Below are 21,345 nucleotides of genomic sequence, written 5' to 3'. Positions count from 1 at the left end.
ATATTTTCCTACACATGCTCTGAGCATATGCAAACTCATTTTGGAGACTACTAGTCCAGATCATTGCTTCTCAGTGGGGGTGATTTTCTCCCCAGGGGACACTTGTCGAGGTCTGCAAACATTTGGGGACATCAGAGCTGTGGAGGTGCTGCTTATAGAGGCCAGGGATGCTCTTAAACCTCCTACGGTGCACAGGATAGCCCTTCCACACGAATTATCAAGTCCATAATATCATCATGGACTGAGATTTAGAAACCGCAGTACAGATAAAAGATGGTAAGATAGGGTCGTGGTCATGGTTTTAAGGACAAGTGGACGCAGTCAAGATACATCATGGAGAATGAGATGGTTTTCAAGCTTCTCATTAGTTAGAAATAGAAAATCCTGGGTATAAATATCCGGTGTCACACAATACAGGAATTGTAGCTCTTTTTCTTTTGTATTAGAGAACCCATAGAGTTTACTAATATTCAAGATACAGCTTTTATTTCAGGCATTTACTCGTATGATTTCAGTTTATATGAAGTTGATATTAGGAATAATACTTCACCTTTTATTATAATCTTAATGTTTGGTACAGAAATTATATGGCAGACTATTTTGAGGGATTTTTTTTTTTCACACTGAGAGGCAAGATAGTGTTTTGGGCTGTGAGGTCCAAAAGGTAAAATCAAGGATACTTTGTAGGTACTTACATAATCATTTAAAATATAAACATTTTAAAAAAAGTAAAAACCATTTTAAGGTCATGAGTGGTAAAACAGAACAGCCAACCAGCCAGCCGGCTAGTTTTGACCCATGGGCTGTAGTTTGTTAAACCCTTATCTAAATGAATCATAATAGCTAGAGCACGTTGGAGGTATTTGAAACAAAACTCTATTCAAAGTTGTAGAATCTATCTGTAGATTGTATAATCATTTTTTTTAGCTATTTGCCTGCAGGTGTGGAGCGGTGGTGGGGCGACCTTCATATTCGTTAAGGATAAAAGAAAATATTTCAACTTGTGTTAGTAAGAGGGACTAACCTTTTATACATTTAAAATCTTTAGTGGTTTGTCCTTTGCTGGCTGTAGGTTTCCCCTGATAGAATTTAGTTTTTAAAACTTGATAAGCTACTGCCCTCTTGTGGGAAGCCTATGTCATAGTGCTGCCTTGTTGCCTTTATTTCTCTGCTCTCTGATAGACGCAGCCACACACTCCAAATGATCTCTCTTGGAGAAGACGCCGTGACACTTAATTATTACTCCAGCAGGTTAATCATAGCTGTGGCTGCTTCATATCAGTGATGGCTACAACGCATTTCTGAAAGGAGCAGAACAAATGCATTTTGAAACTTCCCTCTTATGCAGCAGACTTGTTTGGTTCTCTTATGGCCCACCTTTCACAACTGGTCTTGCATACACATAAAAAAGGCCTGTGTTTTATTAACTACATTTAAGTTTTAGAGAACGAGTGAAATTTTGAAGACAGATATGCGACGAGTATGGGTAAATAGTTAAATGTTACTAAGCTTTTACAAATCAAATTCTTATGCTTTTCCTTTTTTAATGGATCTTGGAGTAGAGGTATTTTTTTTTTTAACTTTTTAGTTTTGAAAAAATTACAGAAATATCAGGCCATTGCAAAGATAGTACAGAGAGGTCTCATGTGCTCTTTACCCATTTTTCCACGTGGTTGTATCTTATGTATCAATAATTATAGTATAATATCAGAATGGAAATTATCAGTTAGTATAATGTGTGTGTTTAGTTCTATGTCATTTTATCATGTGTAGACTCATGTAACCAGCACAGCAATTAAGATACAGAATTATTCCATCACCACGAAGATCTCTCTCATAACACCCTCTAATAGTCACCTCCACCATCACTGACCCCTGGAAACCACTAATCTTTTTATCATTTCTATCATTTTGATGTTTTCAGAATGTTATATAAACAGAGTCATACAATATGTAACCATTTGAGATTGGATTTTTTTCACTCAGGACAATGCTTTTGAAATACTGGTTTGTATTAATAATTTGCTCCTATTTTATTGCTGACTAATATTCTGTGGTATGGATATACCACAGTTTATCCATTACCTTTTGTCCTCAACCAGACAATTTCAGTGCTTCTAATTTGGGCTGTTATTGATAAAGCTGCTATGAACAGTCATATAGAGATTTTTGAATTTCGAATGCATCTTTATTTCTCTGTAATAGAATGCCCAGAAGCTCTGGGTTGTGTGGTAAGTGTAATGTTTAATTTTGTAAGAAACTGCCAAACATTGTCCAGAGTGACTGCTCCATATTACATTCCTACCAGCAGTGCATGAGAGATCCAGTTTCTCTGTATATTTGCCTGCATTTGGTATTGTCACTATTTTTTATTTTAGTTCTAATAGGTGTGTAGTGGTATCTCAATTATCTGTCCCTTATGTCTAGTGATGTTGAACATCTTTTAATGTGTTTTTTTCCCACCTGTATATTCTCTTCAGTGAAATATCTATTCATGTCTCTTGTCCATTTTCTAATTGGATTGTTTGGTTTTTTACGGCTGAGTTTTGAGTTCTTTTAATATATTCTAGATATGCATCCTGTTGTCAGATATGTGGTTTGTAACTGTTTTCTTCCAGTCTGTAGCTTGTCTTTTCATTCCACTTACCAGGGTCTTTTGCAGAACCAAAGTTATTAATTTTAATAAAGTCCAATTTATCAATGTTTTTCTTTTATGGGTTATGCTTTATTGTTTGTTTATGGATTGGTGTTATGCCTAAGAACTTTTCAACAAGCCCTAGTTTTCAAAGATTTTTCTCTACATTATCTTCTAAAATTTTTATAGCTTTATGTTTTACATATGAATCTGTGATCCATTCTACATTAAGTTTTGAATGAAGTATGAGATTCAGATTAAGGGTCAATTTTTTGGCCTGTGGATATCCACTTGCTTCATTACAGTTTGTTGAAATGACTGTCCTTTCTCCATTGACTTGCTTTTCCTCCTTTGGTAAAAAATAAGTTGGCCATACTTCCACTAGTACATTTCTTTGTTCCACTGGTCCACTTCTTGTTCTCTCTTTGTTCCATTGATCTGTATATCTATTCCTCCACCAACACCACATGCTGTTGATTATACTAGTTATGGAATAAGTCTTGAAATAAGGTAGAATGATGCCTCCAACTTTACTCTTTTTTTTTTTTTCCAAAATTGTTTTTAGCTACTTTAGTTTCTTTGCCTTTGTATATGACATTTTAGAATAATCTTGCCTCTATCTACAGAAAACCTTGCAGGGATTTTGTTAGGAATTTTGTTAGACCTACATGTTAATTTATGGAGAATTGACCATCTTTACAATGTTGAATCTTTCAGTCCATGAGTATGACATGTTTCATTTACTTATGTCTTCTTTCATGTCTTTCATCACCATTTTGTGGTTTTCAGCATAAGGTCCTACACATGCTTTATTAGGTTTATACCTAAGCATCCCCCCTTTTATTGAGCAATCATAGATGACATTGTGTTTTTAATTTCAGTTTCCTTGTGTTCGTTAGTATATTGACACCCAATTGATTTTTATATGTTGATCTTGTATCTTGTAATGTTGCTGAACTATTACTTCCAAGAGGTTTTTTTGTTCTTGTTTTTGTAGCTTCCTTGGGATTATCCAAACATGCAGATGACAAACATGCCATCTGCAAATAGGGACAGCTTTATTTTCTTCCTTTCCAATCTATATGCCTTCATTTCCTTTTCTTGGAAGTCGGCTAGGACTTGCAATACCGTGTTGGGTAATAGTGGTGAGAGCAGCCATCCTGGACTTGTTCCCCATTTTAGAGGAAAAGCCTTCAGCCTTTCACCACTGAGTATGATGTTACACAGTAGTTTTTTTGTAGATTTCTTTCTTTTCTTTTTTTTTTTTTTTAAATCAGTGTGAGGAAGTTCCCCTCTATTACTACTTTTCTGAGACTTTTTATCATGAACGGGTGTTGAATTTTGTCAGATGCATTTTCTGCATTGAGATGATCATGTGATTTTTCTTAAGCCTGTTAATATATAGTGGATTACATTAACTGTTCAAATAATTAACCTTTCATCCTTAGACTAAACCTGACTTAGTCATGGCTTATGATAATTTTTTAAAAATATACTGCTGAATTCCATTTACTAATGTATTGTTAAGGATTTTTGCCTGTATTTTAATGAGGCTTATTTGTTGTTTTCTTGTAGGTTTTGGTATCATTGTAATACTGGCTTTGTAGAATAAATTGAGAAGTATACCCTTCACTTGTGTTTTTGGAAAGAGTTTGTGTAGAGTTGGTGTTAATTCTTTTTTTAAAAACATTTGTTAGATGTCTCCACTGAAACTCTCTGGGCTTTGGAGATTTTGGGGGTGGGGGGAGTTTATAAACAAATTCAATATTTTTCATAGTTATAGGACTATTTAAATGACCTATTTCACAATGGATGAGTTGTGTTAGTTTGTACTAGCTCAGGAATTGGTCCAGTTCATCTAAGTTGTCAAATTTACATGTGTAGAGTTGTTCATAGTATTCCTTTATTATCCTTTTGCTATGTGCAGGGTCTATAGGGACATCCCATTTCATTCTTTTTTTTTTAATTTATTTTTGGCTGCGTTGGGTCTTTGTTGCTGCACACGGGCTCTCTCTAGTTGCGGCAAGTGGGGGCTACTCCATTGCGGTTCACAGCCTTCTCAGTTGCGGCGTGCAGGCCCTAGGGTGCATGCGCTTCAGTAGTTGTGGTGCGCGGCCTCAGTAGTTGTGGCACACGGGCTTAGTTGCTCCATGGCATGTGGGATCTTCCTGGACCAGGGATCGAACCTGTGTTCCCTGCATTGGCAGGCGGATTCTTAACCACTGCGCCACCAGGGAAGTCCCCCATTCATTCTTGATATTGGTGATTTGTGTCTTTTTTTTTCTCTGTCAGTCTTATTAAAGGCTTGTTAATTTTATTGACCTTTTCAAAGAACCAGCTTTTTGTTTCATTGATTTTTTCTCTATTTTTCTCTTTTCAATTCCCTTGATTTCTGCTCTTTTTAATTTCTTCCCTTCTGCTTTAGGTTTCTTTTTAGTTTTGTGAGATGAGAGCTTAGGTTATTAATTTGAAACTTTCTTTTTAAATGTGAGCACTTAGTGCTATAAATTCCTCAATCTCAGTACTCTTTTAGCTATGCCTCACAAACTTTAATAAGCTGTGTTTTCAATGTGTTTTTTAATTTCACTTCAGACTTCTTTGACCCATAGATTATTTAGACATATATTGCTTAGTTTCCAAGTGTTTGGTGATTTTCCTATTATCTTTGATTTTGATTTCATTGTGGTCAGAGACAAATTTGGTATGAGTTCAGTTCTTTTAAATTTGTTGAGGTTTACTTTATGGCCCACGATATGGTCTATCATAGTATATGCTCTATGGGTACTTGAAAAGAATGTGTATTATGCTGTTGTTGGGTAGAATGTTCTTTAAATGTCAATTAGACCATGTTGGTTAGTGCTGCTGTTGAGTTCTTCTATACCCTTTGTAATTTTCTGTCTATCAGCTGTTGAGAGGGGTATTGACATGTCCAACTGTAATTGTACATTTGTCTGTTTCTCCTGTCAGTTCTATCTGAGTTTGCTTCACATATTTTATATCTTGATTGCTTGGTATTTTAATTGATGTTAATATAGCCACTCCTGCTTTCTTTTGTTTAAATAGCTTTATTGAGATACAGCTCATATACCATACAATACATTCATTTAAAGTATACAGCCAGTGGTTTTTAGTGTATTCAGAGATGTGTGCAACCATCACCACAGTCAATTCTAGAACACTATCATACCTCAGAAAGAAATGCTGTGTCCTTTAGCTATTGCCCTCCTGTTCCATTCCCATCCCATTCTACTCCGTCTCCCCTCCCCTCCGACCAGCCCTAAGTAACCACCAGGTTTACTTTCTGTCTCTATAGATTTACCTATTTTGGAAATTCTATATAGATAGTATTATATAATATGTAGATTTTTTGTGTGATCAGCTTCTTCACTTAGAATAGTGTTTTCAAAGTTCATCCATGTTATAGCATGTATCAGTACTTCATTCCTTTTTATGGCTGAATAATATTTGATTGTACAGATATGTCACATTTTATCCATTCATTAGTTTGTGAACTTCTGGGTTGTTTCTACTTGTTTCTTGTAGACAGCATGTAGTTGGGTCTTATTTTAATCCACTGTGCCAGTTGCTCTTTTCATTTGATATGTTTGGACTATTTATATTTATTATAATTATTGACATGTTAGGACTTAAGCCTGCCATTTTATTCTTTCTTTTTGAGAAAATTGTCTTCTCGTATTTGAAAACGTATTACATGATTCGACAAAAACATCACACACATCATTAACAGACAAGGGAAGTTCCAACGTATGTCTTTATTGCTCACTGTTTCAGCTTTTTCTTACTTTGTCTTACTCTTTAAATGAAATAGCATCCAACTTTTGTATTAGAATTTTACTCATTCATCACTTGCAACCATAGGTTAAGCACAGATGAGTTATATGAAAATCGCCTAACACATTCTGTGAGAATCAATGGCTAAGTGAAATTTATAATAAAGTATATATTTTATTAGTTGTAAAATGTGTGCTACAGATCCTTTTTGTCAGTAAAATTTATAATAAACTTACGTCATTGGTTGGGAATGTAATTATCCACAATAGGTAAGAGATAGAAACAATCTAAATGTCTGTTGATGGATGGATAAAGAACAGATAGATAGATAGATGGTATCATATACGAATACGGTTGTGTGTGTTCACACATATACAACTCCCCCCTCTCCACCAACCTCAACCCAACCTCAATGATTGTTAATCATTGAACAGCACATCACTGTGAATTTTTAGAATAAAAGGTACCTACAATTTTAGTTTAATAATTCTAATTCAACAAACTGAACTGATAACAAGCAAATGTTTTATTCATGCCTTCTGTTTCACAGTATTTAGTATCTTTATGTCATGGTCTATGAGCTGCTAGTGGTTGATTACCGCAGAATGACATTACAAGTCTCATGGTTAGATGCAGTAATTATATGAATACAATATTCCTTCTTCTGGGTATTGAGAAATTTTGCCTTGGTAATCACTAAGAGAATGTTCACAATTAAGTTAAATTCTTCTTGCTCTCAGATTATAAAAAATTTTAGTAGCATCTCGCTTCTGTTACATGTCACATTGATATTGTAGAAGGTAGAAAAGAGGTTACCCTTGTTTGTTCCCTTGAGGATGGTGCAGACTATGTGCATGATGTCCACATGTTTGAAGGATTTCCTAAAATGGTATTTCATAACCTGACACACAGAGCAGCAAGAAATAGTCTAGTATTTCAGCACTAATACTTTGTAATATATATTTCTATTCATGAAATCTTATTTAAGAACAGTGCTTTAAAATTATTCAATGTTAGACTGTCTTCTCTGACTTGGTAGAGACCTTTCAGTCTCCACTGCAGTACTAAACAATTGTACGTATATATAACATCCCCAACTTTTTTTTTTTTTTGTCATGGATGGCTTTATTTCTTTAATGTATGTTTATGTTCAGTATCTAATTCTAAATTTGTCTTGACTTTCCCCCTTCAGTTTAATGAGTGGTGTTAAGAATAATGTTGGAAGAGGGATCAATGTTGCCTTGGTAAATGGTAAGAATAATTATTTTAGCTTATGAATGTACTCAGTGTATATTCATATGTCCCAAAGTAAAATGCACTCTAATATCAAGAGATCAGGTGAGAAAGAGCCAGGCTTGACATTAAAAGCCCTCCCCACACCCTCCCAGAACACCAACTGTAGGTCGAGACTCTGCATCTCAGTATTTATAAGTGTGCTTTCTTGGAAGCATCCAGCTTGCTGTCCAGTGAGTAGAGAACTTCCCACGAGATTGTCAGGATACAACCAATCTAACATTAAATTGATGAATCCTTGCTGCAGATTTTGGAATCCTAACATAATATAGATGGACGTGAATGAGGGTTTATAGAATGACAGAGCGTGGTGGACTACTGGATGGGGTGTGGGGCTGAGTGAAGAGTAGGAGTCGATTGTAATTTTTCAGTATCGTCCACGTTGAATCCTGAACATCTCGAGTGTTCTTGCAAAATCACATCTGAAAATATGAACCCATGAAGTGAGACTCAGCTGCATACTCGTCTTCTCTTTCTGGGACAGTCACCCTTGTAAATCTGTATAGGGTGATTATAAACTACAGCCGCCTTCTCCAGTTCACAGTGTAGGAAAATATTGTTTACTTCTTTCACAAGAGATACATTTTTGTGTTTCTACTTTCTTCATTTTCTTAGCTATAAAATGTTCTATACGTATTTGTCTATTTAATTGATAGCAAAAAAATTTTTTTCAAAGGGAATTAAATATAAATTTTTTGAAAGATGGCTTTGACAATAGAAAATAGCATGATTCATGTTTTTTTTTTTAAAGGTTTATGTATTTTGGGGTCATTTTAAAATAAGGGAAGATGGTAACACATACGGATGAAAAATATCTAACTTCCAGTGATCTACAGTCAACAGTGAACTTCTGTTTGCTACTCTTCAGCTTATAAGATTAGTGAGAAAGTCCTATTCAAAAAATACCCTTTTAGAAAAAATTTTCAGATGCATACAGTTCAAATTTCAAGTATTTGTCATAATAATTCTTTCTCTGCTAATGAATTCACATCAGTCATTGGATAAGATCATTTGTCTTATATAGTGTAGAGTATATTTCAGTTGCATAATTTGCTATGAATTCAATCTCTTTCAGGAAAAACAGGAGATCTAATAGACACCAGATATTTTGACATGTGGGGAGGAAGTAAGTATGAATAACATATAAGTGTTCTGTTGCTGGCACTGAATCACATCAATATAATGTAGCCCATTAATGAGAAAATAATGGTACTAATTTTGTGTTAGTTCATTTTATTACTCTTTCTTTTCACTGAATGTCTAGCTGTATTTAAGTGATCAGTCATACTGCATACACTTTGCTTTTTATAAAAATTGTTGGTGATGTGTAATTAAGAGCAATAATATCACAATTGAGATTTAAAAAAAATCTGAGTCCTACTTTTTGCAGGACAACTAATTCAAAGCTTCGGGCTCTTTTAGGTTTCTGCCTGAAATTTCTAAAAAAAAGAATAAGCAACTTGAAGAAGGACATAACCAGTGTAAGCATTCTTAGCTGACTGAATTGATTTCCTTTCATATGATTTTTCAGTCTCAAAACTAAGTTTATAACCAGGATTATTATTCAAGTAGATGAATATTTGAGAGAAGGAATGGAATTTCCTTTCTGGTTTACTGGACTAAGAACAATCCACAGATGATCTTCCTAAGTTGGAAGTTCCTCAAGGAGCAGGTGGAAGTTAGTCACCAGCATGCAGAGGGAAGGAACTGGCACCTCGAAGAAGGATGTGCCTGAGAGAAGGAAGGCCAGCACTGATTTAGCTTCTGATTCTTTTCTAAGTCGAGGCTCTCCCCTGCACCTCCCCATTCTCATCCGCTTTGTATATTCCCTGGAAGCAGCAGTTGTTAGGCTTCCTGAAATTTATCTTGTTTTCAGACCATTCAGCTTTTCTAATATTTCTTCAGCTTGTAATGAGATAATGCATGTATTATTTATTTTTTAAATGAGATCAGAAGAACTTTGCATAGCTGTCAAAACTGTGTAAACTTAAAATGTACCATCAGTTTTAGATACTAAAGGCGTAATTGGTTCTACCAAAATTTATTGCATGGAATAACTCTTATAAAACTATTGTCGAAATCACTCATGTGACCAGCTCTGGTATTTCATCTCAGGTGGATTAACTACTGCTAAAAATACTCCTCAAATTAAGAAGAAGTTGTAAATTACTGCCATTTTTGGATTTAAATCGAAGTGATTTGTTAGCTGCTCTGTTACATTTTTTCTGAATTAAAAATGCTATTATTTTAAGATAGAATTCAGTAGAGAAAATCTTTGGAATCTTTGCTGTGGAAAGAAACTGAGTAGATTTGAAGGAACCCAGTTTTGAAGTAGTATTAGACTTGGGGGCTGTAAGGAAACCTGACGTTGTAAGGAGTTCAAGATGTAGAATGATTTGCAGTACCTGATCAGCCTCTTTGGCATCATCGGTTTATTGTCACTGAAGTGGTGTTTAAGCCCTTCTGAATCTTGACATGCTAGATGAAGCAGGTAGAGACTGCAATGTTTACCTTAATTAGTTTGGCTTTTAGTGATAACTAACCTACATTCCTTCCCCTAGTTTATAGTAAGTAGATATGCCCAGGAGTTTCTTTAAATCAGTGTATGTGTGTATACAGTTGTCCCTTGTATCTGCAGGGGACTGGTTCCAGGACCCTCCACGGATAACCCATAATCTGCACATGCTCAAGTTCCATAATTTGACCTCCATATCTGCAGTTATGCATCCGCGGATTCAACCAAGTGTGGGTTATGTGGTACTGTAGTACTTATTGAAAAACAGTCTGCGTATAAGTGGACTCCTGAGTTCAAACCCCTGTTGTTCAAGGGTCGAATGTATACATATTTATATAATTTTTTTAAATTACAGATCCTTTTGTGCATTAAATAAAAGTTCTCTGTCTTCATTTTTAGAAAAGTATCTGTGCAAACAATTTGCCATGTACTCAGGGAGTCCATGAGCCTTTCTCCTGCTCCCCTAAATTTCTTACTTTAAATCATAAGTCATGCTTTAATATGACTTTGCTATGGTTTTTTCATTTAGCCCCTGGAATATCAGTATAAAAAACGTGCAGGATGAATCAGGATTGGGAAATTTTAAGTTGATGGGAAACTTAATTTTTAACCTGTTCATAAGATTTGTCTTTCTTTTGGTTACTCTACGTTAGAAATTATTGATTTACAAGAACTTCATTTTTATATTACTAACTTTTAAGAGATTATCATGATGTTTACTCAGTCATTTAAAAAAAAAACAAAAAACCAACCCTCAACCCTTTCTTTTTTTTCAGATGTGGCCCCATTTATTGAGTTTCTGAAGGCCATACAAGATGGAACAATAGTCTTAATGGGAACATATGATGATGGAGCAACCAAGTATGTAAACTTAAAAATTTATGCAACTTTTCAGAGTTATAATTTATAATAATATAAGAAATACATTTTCAATGAAAACATTTATAATATAGAGCAAAGTAATCCAACTTTCAGATGAACACCATTAACATTTTTTTATTTTGCTTTCTTCTTTCTTGTATTTATTGTGATACATTGTTGTGAAATTAGAATCACGTTGTACATGAAGTTTGTTATACTCATTTATGTTCTGTTTTTAACAACTATATAGTTTTCTCTGACAATAATATTCTTCAGTAGCATTTTTTAATGGCATTTCCCGAAGTGTGTTCCGTGAACACACTTTAAAGCTGTAATGGCTCTTTTAACCTTTTATCATGTTACGTTTCCAGGTCATTTTACCCTTCTGGTTGGATTTCTTGGGCATTCTCTAGGTGATTATTGTCTCTCTTAAAATGGTGCCCCAAGTTGGACATAGTGTTCCCAGATGTGGTCTGGCCAGTACAGGGTACAATGGAGATGCTAGCTCACCGTGTTTGAGAAATTACGTTTAATATTCATGGAGACTAGTGTTGCATTCGTTTGCTTTTGGCAGTCACATCACATTTTTGGTCAACTTAAATTCTCAGATCTTCTCATTTGATCTCAGATTTTTTTTTTTTTTTAAACCACTGCCAAGTCAGGCCTTCCTCCCCATTTCAGAACTTGCTTTTGTTTAATGTGAATGAAGGACTTTATATTCATATATCCTTGTTAAATTTAATTTTGCTGTTATTGGCCCACTTGGTCTCGATTCTGACATTTGTCCTATGAGGTTTCCATGGCCCAGGCTTCATACTCTCTCCAGAGTCATTCAGGCGTCTAAATCTAAGTCATTGGCAAACATGTTTACCACAGGCAGTGTGCCACCAGCTGGAGGCCACCTCCAAGGGATTCATCTAGTCATCAACTGCAGAACTACTTTTCAGACAGTTTCCACTGTATCCTAATAGGCATACCATTCAGTTGCTGTTTAATTATTTTATTTTCTGAGACCATCAGATACTCACTTGAAATTCATGAACGATGCTAATTATAATACCCTGATCTGCTGCCCCAAAACCTCTTCTAAATCTGAAATATATGAGATGATGTTAACTTGGCTTTATTTATCCCTGCCTCCTTCCAGCTACTCCCTCTCTCTTTTTTTTTTTAATTAAATTTTTGGCCGCGTTGGGTCTTTGTTGCTGTGCACGGGCTTTCTCTAGTTGCAGCGAGCAGGGGCTACTCTTCGTTGCGGTGCACAGCCTTCTCATTGCGGTGGCTTCTCTTGTTGTGGAGCACAGGCTCTAGGCGCGCGGGCTTCAGTAGTTGTGGCTCACGGGCTCAGTAGCTGTGGCTCGTGGGCTCTAGAGCGCAAGCTCAGTAGTTGTGGCGCACAGGCTTAGTTGCTCCACAGCATGTGGGATCTTCCCGGACCAGAGCTCGAACCCATGTCCCCTGCATTGGCAGGTGGATTCTTAACCACTGCGCCACCAGGGAAGCCCTCCCTCTCTTTCTTTTCTTCTTCTTTGTGTAATACTCACAGGAGATCCACTCTAAAATTTCTACTCCATTCTAGAATTTTGCAAGGAGTTAGAATTAGTTTGATTGGACCATTGTTTTTAAAATTTTCCTTGTCTTTTTTGAAAACTGGAATATTTAACTAACTTTTAATGTCTTAGCATCTTCATTTTCCATGATGCTTCTAAAATAACCGACACGACCTTGAAGACTTTATTAATAAGTTCCTTAAGAATTTAAGTGTGTGACATGTGTGGGCCTGGATGCTTAAATTTATTTTAAAGCACTTAATATGGACATTCCTGAACTACTTTTCCCTTTTTATGTTGACCGAAGAGTGTTTGCCTCCCTGGAAAAGACAGTTGTGCTTTGATCTTGATATTACATCACTCTTGTGAAACAGTGGGTCCCTTCATTATTTGTACTTGGTAGCAAAAGTTCTCTCTGTGGCCTTCAGTAGTTGTATGGGTCACATCTCATTTTGAGCACTCAGGTCTTCCTGGTAGTAGTATTAAAAGTTTTGTCATTAGTAACATGATGTGCCTTGTATTTTTGCACACTTCCTTTTCTCAGTTTGAACCCATCACACAATGTAAGTGGACTCAGGGAGTTCAAACCCATGTTGTTCAAGGGTCAGTTGTATCTCCAAAATTAATGCTATGTATAAATATATTAGTTACACTACACTGCCTTTTAAAGAAATGGGGCATTTTGATACCTACTGTATCAAATGCTCAAAATATGGGCTGTGTTGCATGGTTTTAAACTTCTTTTTAAAACATGAAATCATCTTTTACTTACATAAAAGATATCAAAAAGGAATAATAAAAATCCCCCAGATTCTACATAGGCAGATTAGACAACTTTAGAAATTATTGAGAAAGTTGTCTTGTTCTAAATCTATAGTTAGATATACATAGGGACATGCGGCAGGGCTGCCCAAGACCACCCCCAGCTTTGATGATTCACTGGGAGGAGTCACAGGACCCAGCATACAGACCTGCTCACTCACTGCTATGATTTGCTACAGCAAAAGGATACAAAGCAGAATCAGCAAAGGGGAGCTAGCAGAGAGCAAAGTCTGGAGGAAGCCAGGCTCGAGTTCCTCTCCCGAGTGGAGTGACACAGGACATGCTTAATTCCTCCAGCAACAAATTGTGACAAGACTATGAAATGCTGTCCACTAGGGAAGGTTATTAGAGACTCATGGCCCAGGGTTTTTACTGGGAGCTGGTCATGGAGGCACCCTCCGCCTTACATATCCCAAAATTCCAGACTCCCAGACAGAAGACAGGTGTTCAGCACAAACTGTATTGTTTGTACAGTTTAGACACAGTGAACCATTCTGATCAGTTCTGTGAATGGGGGGAGCCTCCCCAAATCCAAGTTTCCAGATGCCAGCCAAGGACCAGTCTTGCTGTTAGGGCTTTCTAAGGCCTGTTTTATTAACCCTTTATTAATCGAAAAATAAGGAAAGATTAACGGGATCAAAATGCAAAGCTGTTTCAAGTTGCTTCTAGATCTTTGGCTAAATTGGCTTAGTGTATTCATACAGATCAAAATGACCACTTCTGAAATTTAGAAGTACAGAAGGAAAAATGACGGCCCTTCAATATATTTAATTGATGTAAAAATTTTTAGATAAGAAAAAAATTTATGTACTTCCGGCTGGGGGCCAGGCCTGCGTTTGGATAACCACCTACCTTGCAAGCAGTTTTTGTGTATGAAGCAATCTCTTGGCATTTGTGAACCTAACATTCATGAGCAACCCGAAGCCTGTGAGGTGCAATTTGTGATTTTTCTGAGATGTAACTGAATCAAGCCCTGAGGCTTTCCTCCAGGAGGTTGTCATTACGCTGCCCAGTAAGCCTGACCTCTGTACTTCAACACCATTTGTTCTCGATAAAGCAGCAAAACTCACTACTAGTACTGATGATGCAAGTAAAATGTTCTAATTAAGGAGCCAGAAATAAAACATTTGGATAAACTAAGGGGTAGAATATGACGGTCTGCAGATCCATGACATCCTAACACAATTTAGAAACAAGAAAACAGGGTTCAGACAATACTTTCTGGGAATGTCCCTCTAACATACAAGTTGCTTATCAAGTGAGCAGACGAATGGAAGTGATAGCTAATTCTTCTAAGGATGGGTACAGGAAACACAGCTACAGACAGACTTTGGGGAGAAAGCCAGACGTGGGTACACGTGGTTCTCTGTGAAGGTCTCAAAATCTTCAGAGGCTGAGACTTCACTGGTCCTTTTGCACAGCCATTTCATTTATTTTTATTTCCCTTGATTATAAAGACATGGCTTTATATAGATGAGTCTGAAAGGCTAAATATTCCAGGGCTGCCCCTGATTTTCTCACTGATTCTAGTGAACTTCCCCCAGGAGGACAGCAGTGCCCAAGCTATGGTTAAAACAGCTCCATGCCCCATGGATGTGGTTTGTATAATTGTGGAAGGCTAATAACATTGTAGCTCTTTCCTGTTTTATGAAGCTTTTTTTAACATAAAGTATCCCGTTTATCTTCAAGTAAGTTACATTAGAACTGTTGCGCCTCATGTTTCTTTCATTTATACATTAAAGGAGCCAGGTGATATTAGCATGGGGCGCTTCAAAGAAGGCTGCAGGATAAACAGGCGCCTTCCTCACTGGCCCTCCTGCTACTTTGCAGCCAATGATCCTCCACTTATTTGCAAATATAAAACTTGCCTCAGATTTTAGAAGAACAAACCTCTCTAATTGACCTATAAATGCCATCTTTTGGGTGATATAGAGGACTTACCGGCCAGATACCTGCACAGGTGTCCCTTAGTTATCTTTTCGTGATTTTTTTTTTTTTTTTGGCTCTACAGCCAGCACGTATCTTCTGAATTTCTTCTCCCTTTTGAGACAGAGGAGAGATGGAGAATCACTGAACATTAGGATAAGAACCTACACAAAATTCCTTAAAGGCATCTTTCAGTTAGCTGTTTCCCTAGCAGTTGCCTTTTGTCACTGCCCTTTCTTAGCTGCTATGTGGTTAATATTTTCATTTTTATTAAATAACCACTTGGCAGTTGTCTCTGAAGTAGAATTTATATCCCTATTCTCAAAATTCATTTTCTTTTAAATAAAACATCTGGTGTTAGAAACATCCAAATTTCTATCAACATTTACCTTTATTCTATTCAACTGTAATTTACAAAGGGTTTAGTGGAGATTCAAAGTGATTTTTAATTTTACAAAGATGTTGGTTGCTTAAGATCTTGGATTAACCTGAATAGGCACCTGCTGACTACAGTTTCTCTTATCTATTTGATGGATGTAAATGAAAATGAATTGTTGTGAAATAAAGACACCTAAAAGGTACTTCTAAATAGCATGAACTTGAAATTAATTTCTAGATTTCATGGCTTTCATCACTAAAGAATTCAAATAGGACTTCCCTGGTGGCACAATGGTTAAGAATCCGCCTGCCAATGTAGGGGACTCAGGTTCGACCCCTGGTCCAGGAAGCTCCCACATGCCTCGGAGCAACTAAGTCCGTGCACCACAACTACTGAGCCTGCACTCTAGACCCTGCGAGCCACAACTACTGAAGCCCGCATGCTCTTGGGCCCAGGCTCCACAGTAAGAGAAGCCACCGCAATGAGAAGCCTACGCACCACAACGAAGAGTAGCCCCTGCTCGCCGCAAGTAGAGAAAGCCCGTGCACAGCAACGAGGACCCCATGCAGCCAAAAAAAAAAAAAAATTCATTAAAAAAAAAAAACCTCAAATAGTAGGAATGTTACTCTGATAAAAAATTTTTTTTATGTTCTCTTATCTAAGCCAGCATTCTCTCTCATTTATTTCATGGTTGTATGTTAAGTATCCTAACTGTATCAGTATTACTTAAATAACATACAGGGCACCACATTTATTGAATTATTCTTTTCCTCCCTCTTTAAGACTCAATGATGAGGCCCGGCAGCTCATTGCTGAATTGGGGAGTACATCTATTACTCATCTTGGTTTTAGAGACAACTGGGTCTTCTGTGGTGGAAAAGGCATTAAGACAAAAAGCCCTTTTGAACAGGTTAGTGTCTTAGGCTTTCCTAATTAATGGACAAAAGCAATTGTGTGAAACCATGCAGTGCCTATTCCTATCCCAGTTATTTGAAACTTAGATAAAGCAGACATTAAATATGTTCATGTGTTTTTCATAGGTTCTTGGTAATCAAGTATTTGAAATAACCGTGGCACTATTTTGATTTTAAACTTAAAAATAGTCAATTCTGCATGAAAATTTTTTTCCTACATGACAGTGCATTGGCATATGATTAGTTTTATCTTAAGCCTTTTAGGAAGTTGGTTATTAAAGACTTTAATTGAACTTTTGTTGCTGTAATCAATTAAGTTTAGAAATACTTTAGAACTTGGTAGAATGTAAACCTACTTTTGACTAACAAATGATCCTTTAAAGACCATCTGCAGTGTTTTGTTCTTTCAGCTGTTCTTTGAAGGTCTGCTACTACATGCCAGATGCCAAGTGTTGCTCATTTAATATATTGAACAATAATTTACATGTTGATAGAAGTGTTACTGAAGTGAGTACGCATAAGTATGCTATTGCAGATATGCAGTTCGCTAAAGTTTTAAAAACTGTATACTATGATTGTGTTCCAACAGCACATAAAGAACAATAAGGACACAAACAAATATGAAGGATGGCCTGAAGTGGTAGAAATGGAAGGATGCATCCCCCAGAAGCAAGACTGATGTGGAGAAAATTGAAGGGACCATACTTTCACTTGCTAATGGGAAAGCCCTAACCGAAAACCTACATGTAAATATTTTAAGAGCATGCAGCCATCTCGGTGTGTGCATGACCATTATCTCTTTTGATGTCAGGATTATTTATTGCTAACGTAAATAGACATCTTTGTAAATAGTCATCATAAAGAGCAAATCACTGAACCATTTCTAAGCACATCTCCCTAATGGTACAATGTTCAGACTGCGATGATAATGGCATCTTTTAATTCTAAAAGCATTACACAATGGATAACTGAACAGATTTGAAAAATGTATTGATATATATACTAGTCGCTGTGAAAAATCTATCATGGAATATATGGGTTTTAGGGAGGAGACTTTGTTTTCTTTTATATATATATATGGCCTTTTGATGATAGTATCTTTTAAATTAAAAAGATATTGGGCTAGTTGTGTGTGTAACGTTACTTTACAGTCTGACTCCCCTGTTGTATTTCTTTTCTTAGTCTTTCTCTTTCCATCCCAAGAAACCTAGAAATAAAATATGAAAACTTGTATCAAATATGTGAAAAGCACAACAGAATTCTTCGTTTAATGTACACAGTAAAGAGGAAATATATGAATGTAGGTGCATCAGGGCTGTAGCTTGCTGGATTTTGAGTTAATAGTGTGCATGAGTTGATTTTGCATAAGCTATAGAGTAAGATGGCGGGGTGGGTGGGGGGCGGGGGCGGGCAACTCCGCAGAGCTGAGGAACCAGGCCAAGTCCCTTCCCCAGCCTTGGTAGGTCATTCAGGACAGCATGTCAGTATAGTTAGAGCAATACTGGCCTAAGTTTTCCTTACTTAAGTGTCATCAGCAATGACCAAGTGGTTTTGAAAGAGGCATGTTTTAATGTCACAATAATTTTGGATTGTAAACCAAGAAATTCTGTATTTACTTTCATCTAACTTCGTTAAGAGTAATTTTTGCCCGAAAAGTTAACGACATATTTAGAAAGGTCCTGATTACTGATTGGGACTGATACTGTTTAAAAAAATAATTTTGACACACAATGACTTTATACCCAATTCTACATAAAAATATAAGAGATCTACCTTTTCTTACCTTCAGATGTTCACAAAATGACTCAAGTTTTTAAAATATTTTTAGGGCATTAACTATCTATTGTGTGTGAAGTATCTTAAACTGGAACATAAAAAATGTAACAATCAAACTTCTATTCCCAGTAAAAGGCAGCAGCTCAATTTTGGATCTAAATTTTAGATGACATATAAGAAAAACTAAAAGCAGTATTTTTTATTTTGCTGTAAGCCAAGGTGGAAGTTATTCAGCTATTTCTTAAATATCAGTGAGTTTGGGGGTACTGTTTCTTCCCTCAAACTGAATGTAATTCATGAATAAATGCACCTTACACATCTAAACAATTTTTGTAAACTTTTCAGATTTTTGGTGCTGATACGCTAAATCACATTCAGCATGTGTGTTTTGACATTTAAAATACTTCCCTCAATTCTGTAAATTAAAAGAATGGCTATTTTACAGTTCCAGGGATTGTGAAATAAGCGTTTTTTTAAAATAATGAGAATAAATGCTCTTGGTTTTGCATTGTGAATTTCTTTTGTATTATCTGGCAAAGTAATATATGCCTGTAGAACTTCACACTGAGGTTTGTCAAGTGTGTATTGTACTGCTTAACATGCAAAATTAAAGTCATTCCTATGGGTAAACACACTAGTACCCTCCGGAGATATCTTAACATGGATAGAATTTAAGTATCTAGACGGCAGGACATCCCTTTCAGGATAAGGACTATAACATGATAGCTTTGTAGAGGTGTATAAAATGCCAAAAGGAGGTATAAAGATTGGTTATGTAACTGCTTTCATGCAGTTTGCTATTGTTTCAATTCTGCCTTGTATACATTATGTCAACATAACTTTGGAAGCAATAATTTTACTGTATTTTATTTTCAGATAGCTTTTAAAAATCAGCATTGTAAATGCAGCAGTGTCATTTAATGTTCAGAATTTTCATTAAAATCAAAAATTTGACATTGACACTTTGGTTTTTTAAATGGTGTTTAAGGACTTATGGATGTGTATTTTTTATCTGTAATCATAGAGGCTGTCCCAGAACAAGTATATTATAATATGCCTGTTAAAATTCAGCAAAGACAGTAGGAAAATAAGTGATATGGGGAAATGAAAGAAAAATTGAGCCAGAATCTTTATATTCTTGACTTTAATTAAAGTTTATCACTGTTCTTTCTATATTGTATTTGTTTTGAAATGAATTAGCTGATATTTTATCATTTTTTGCCCGATGAAGCTCAATGCCTTTAGCCTGAAATGCACTTTATATTTAGTGTATACAAATTATAAATAGGTTGACCCCCCCCAAAAGATGATAGTTTAATTCAGTTTCATTGACACTCCCCATTCTTAAATGAAAGAATGAGAAATGTGCTATGTTCAGTTAGTAGAGCAGTTGAAAGTGGAAATGCATTTACAATAGTTTTAAAAATGAATATGAAAGGGAAAAATAATTGCTCGTGTTGATCAGGAAAAAGATTTGCCACTTAACCTCTTCACCTGGGCCTTCGACAGCAATAAGTGCATGTAAATTAGGAGTTGTAGAATGAAGTACCGGATCTTACTTTTTCTAAAGCATTCCTCAGAAGCGTTCTTTTGCTGTCTCTTCCCAGGATGATTTTTCTGTTGTAGACTTGGTTTTTGATTGGCACATGCCAATGGCTAGTTAATCTCTGTTTCCCTCAAAGCTCCCTCAGCCTGGCCTCAGCCTCTACTATTGTCCCCATCTCCTTCCTTGAGGTTCCAGTGAAATCAAGAGTTAGATGGAGCGAAAAGCAGGCAGGCCTGGCCTGGGAGTATCAGGGAGCAGCAAAGGATGGTGCAGCCAGCCTGGTGAAAGCCCATCTGGAATCTAAGAGATGTCCTGCCCCAGAACCTTCCTCCAATCCTGTGAGGGGCAGAGTACTGGAGGGCAGCTGTATTAAGGAAACACTCTCCACACTAAGATGACTCTTCTAGGAGTGCTCAGAAAGGAAGAGGGACTGCCAGCCCTTCGGGTAGAGACAGAAGAGAGGTTTCTCTTGGGTTTGTTCCATGGGTAGTTTATAAGCAAACGTAACACAGCGAAGACAGTCTTCCCAGTACAGCTGGTTCACAGGTACAGCGGGCTGCCATCGCTAAGCTCCCTGTTCAGCTCTGCAGAAATCATGCCTACCACCTGAGCGTATTGACAATTGAAAGGACAAGTTGAAACTCAGTTGGCAAAAGATACTCCCTTTATTAGGGAAAATTGATTTATGAACCTGCAAGCTTCTAATGTTCCATATAATCATCCCATATTGTTTCACTTGATAACCAGAGAGGAGCAGGGCCTAAAATCTTAAAGAGGAGAGAATTCTGTAATTCGACAGGGTAGCCTACTGGCTAAGAGTACACAGACCTGCCTGAGTATGTGTCTCTGTTCCACCATCAGCTACATGAGGACCTTGAGAAAGTCAGTATCATCTCCTGTAAAACTGGAATAGAACTATGTATTTGTGGTGTTTACCAAAATGCCTGACACAAACTACTCTTTAAATGCAGCTGTTAGCATTTCTAGTATTGCTATGTCTTTTGCATTCTAGTAATGTTTTAGCCATAGAGGAAAGTTAAGTCAGCCTCTAGCTTTCCAACCCCACCATACCAAGTGTTATGGTCTGAATATTTGTGTCCCCTCAGAATTGACACGTTGAAACCTAATCCCCAATGTGATGGTATTTGGAGGTGGGGCCTTTTGGAGGTGATTAAGTCATGAGGGTGGAGCCCTCGTGAACAGGATTATTGCCCTTATCAAGCAGACCCCAGAGAGCTCCCTGGCTGGGCTTCTCTGCCGTGTGAGGACGCAGTGAGAAGATGGCCATCTGTGAACCAGGAAGCAGGCCGTTTCCAGACACCGAGTTTATTGACAC

The 21,345-nt window shown here is 36.7% G+C and overlaps 1 protein-coding gene across 2 annotated transcripts in view; it reads left to right on the top strand.

Annotated features, from left to right (window-relative positions):
* Nucleotides 1-19,616, top strand: part of FAM3C (family with sequence similarity 3 member C) — a 48,157-nt gene extending 28,541 nt beyond the window's left edge. For both annotated transcript variants that reach the window (XM_029234124.1, XM_029234123.1), the window contains 5 exons: nt 7,620-7,678; nt 8,796-8,846; nt 11,012-11,096; nt 16,557-16,683; nt 17,277-19,616. In XM_029234124.1, the coding sequence (XP_029089957.1) occupies nt 7,620-7,678; nt 8,796-8,846; nt 11,012-11,096; nt 16,557-16,683; nt 17,277-17,366 (412 nt within the window). In that variant the 3' untranslated portion in view covers nt 17,367-19,616. The remainder of the gene's footprint in view (nt 1-7,619; nt 7,679-8,795; nt 8,847-11,011; nt 11,097-16,556; nt 16,684-17,276) is intronic.
* Nucleotides 19,617-21,345: the final 1,729 nt, after the last annotated feature.

Source organism: Monodon monoceros, unplaced genomic scaffold, assembly GCF_005190385.1.
Source record: "Monodon monoceros isolate NGI ecotype Baffin Bay Population unplaced genomic scaffold, NGI_Narwhal_1 Super_Scaffold_2, whole genome shotgun sequence".
In the NCBI taxonomy this organism is placed as follows: Eukaryota; Metazoa; Chordata; class Mammalia; order Artiodactyla; family Monodontidae; genus Monodon; species Monodon monoceros.
The sequence above is the reverse complement of the archived record's forward strand: the minus strand, read 5'-3'. Positions and strand labels throughout refer to the sequence as shown.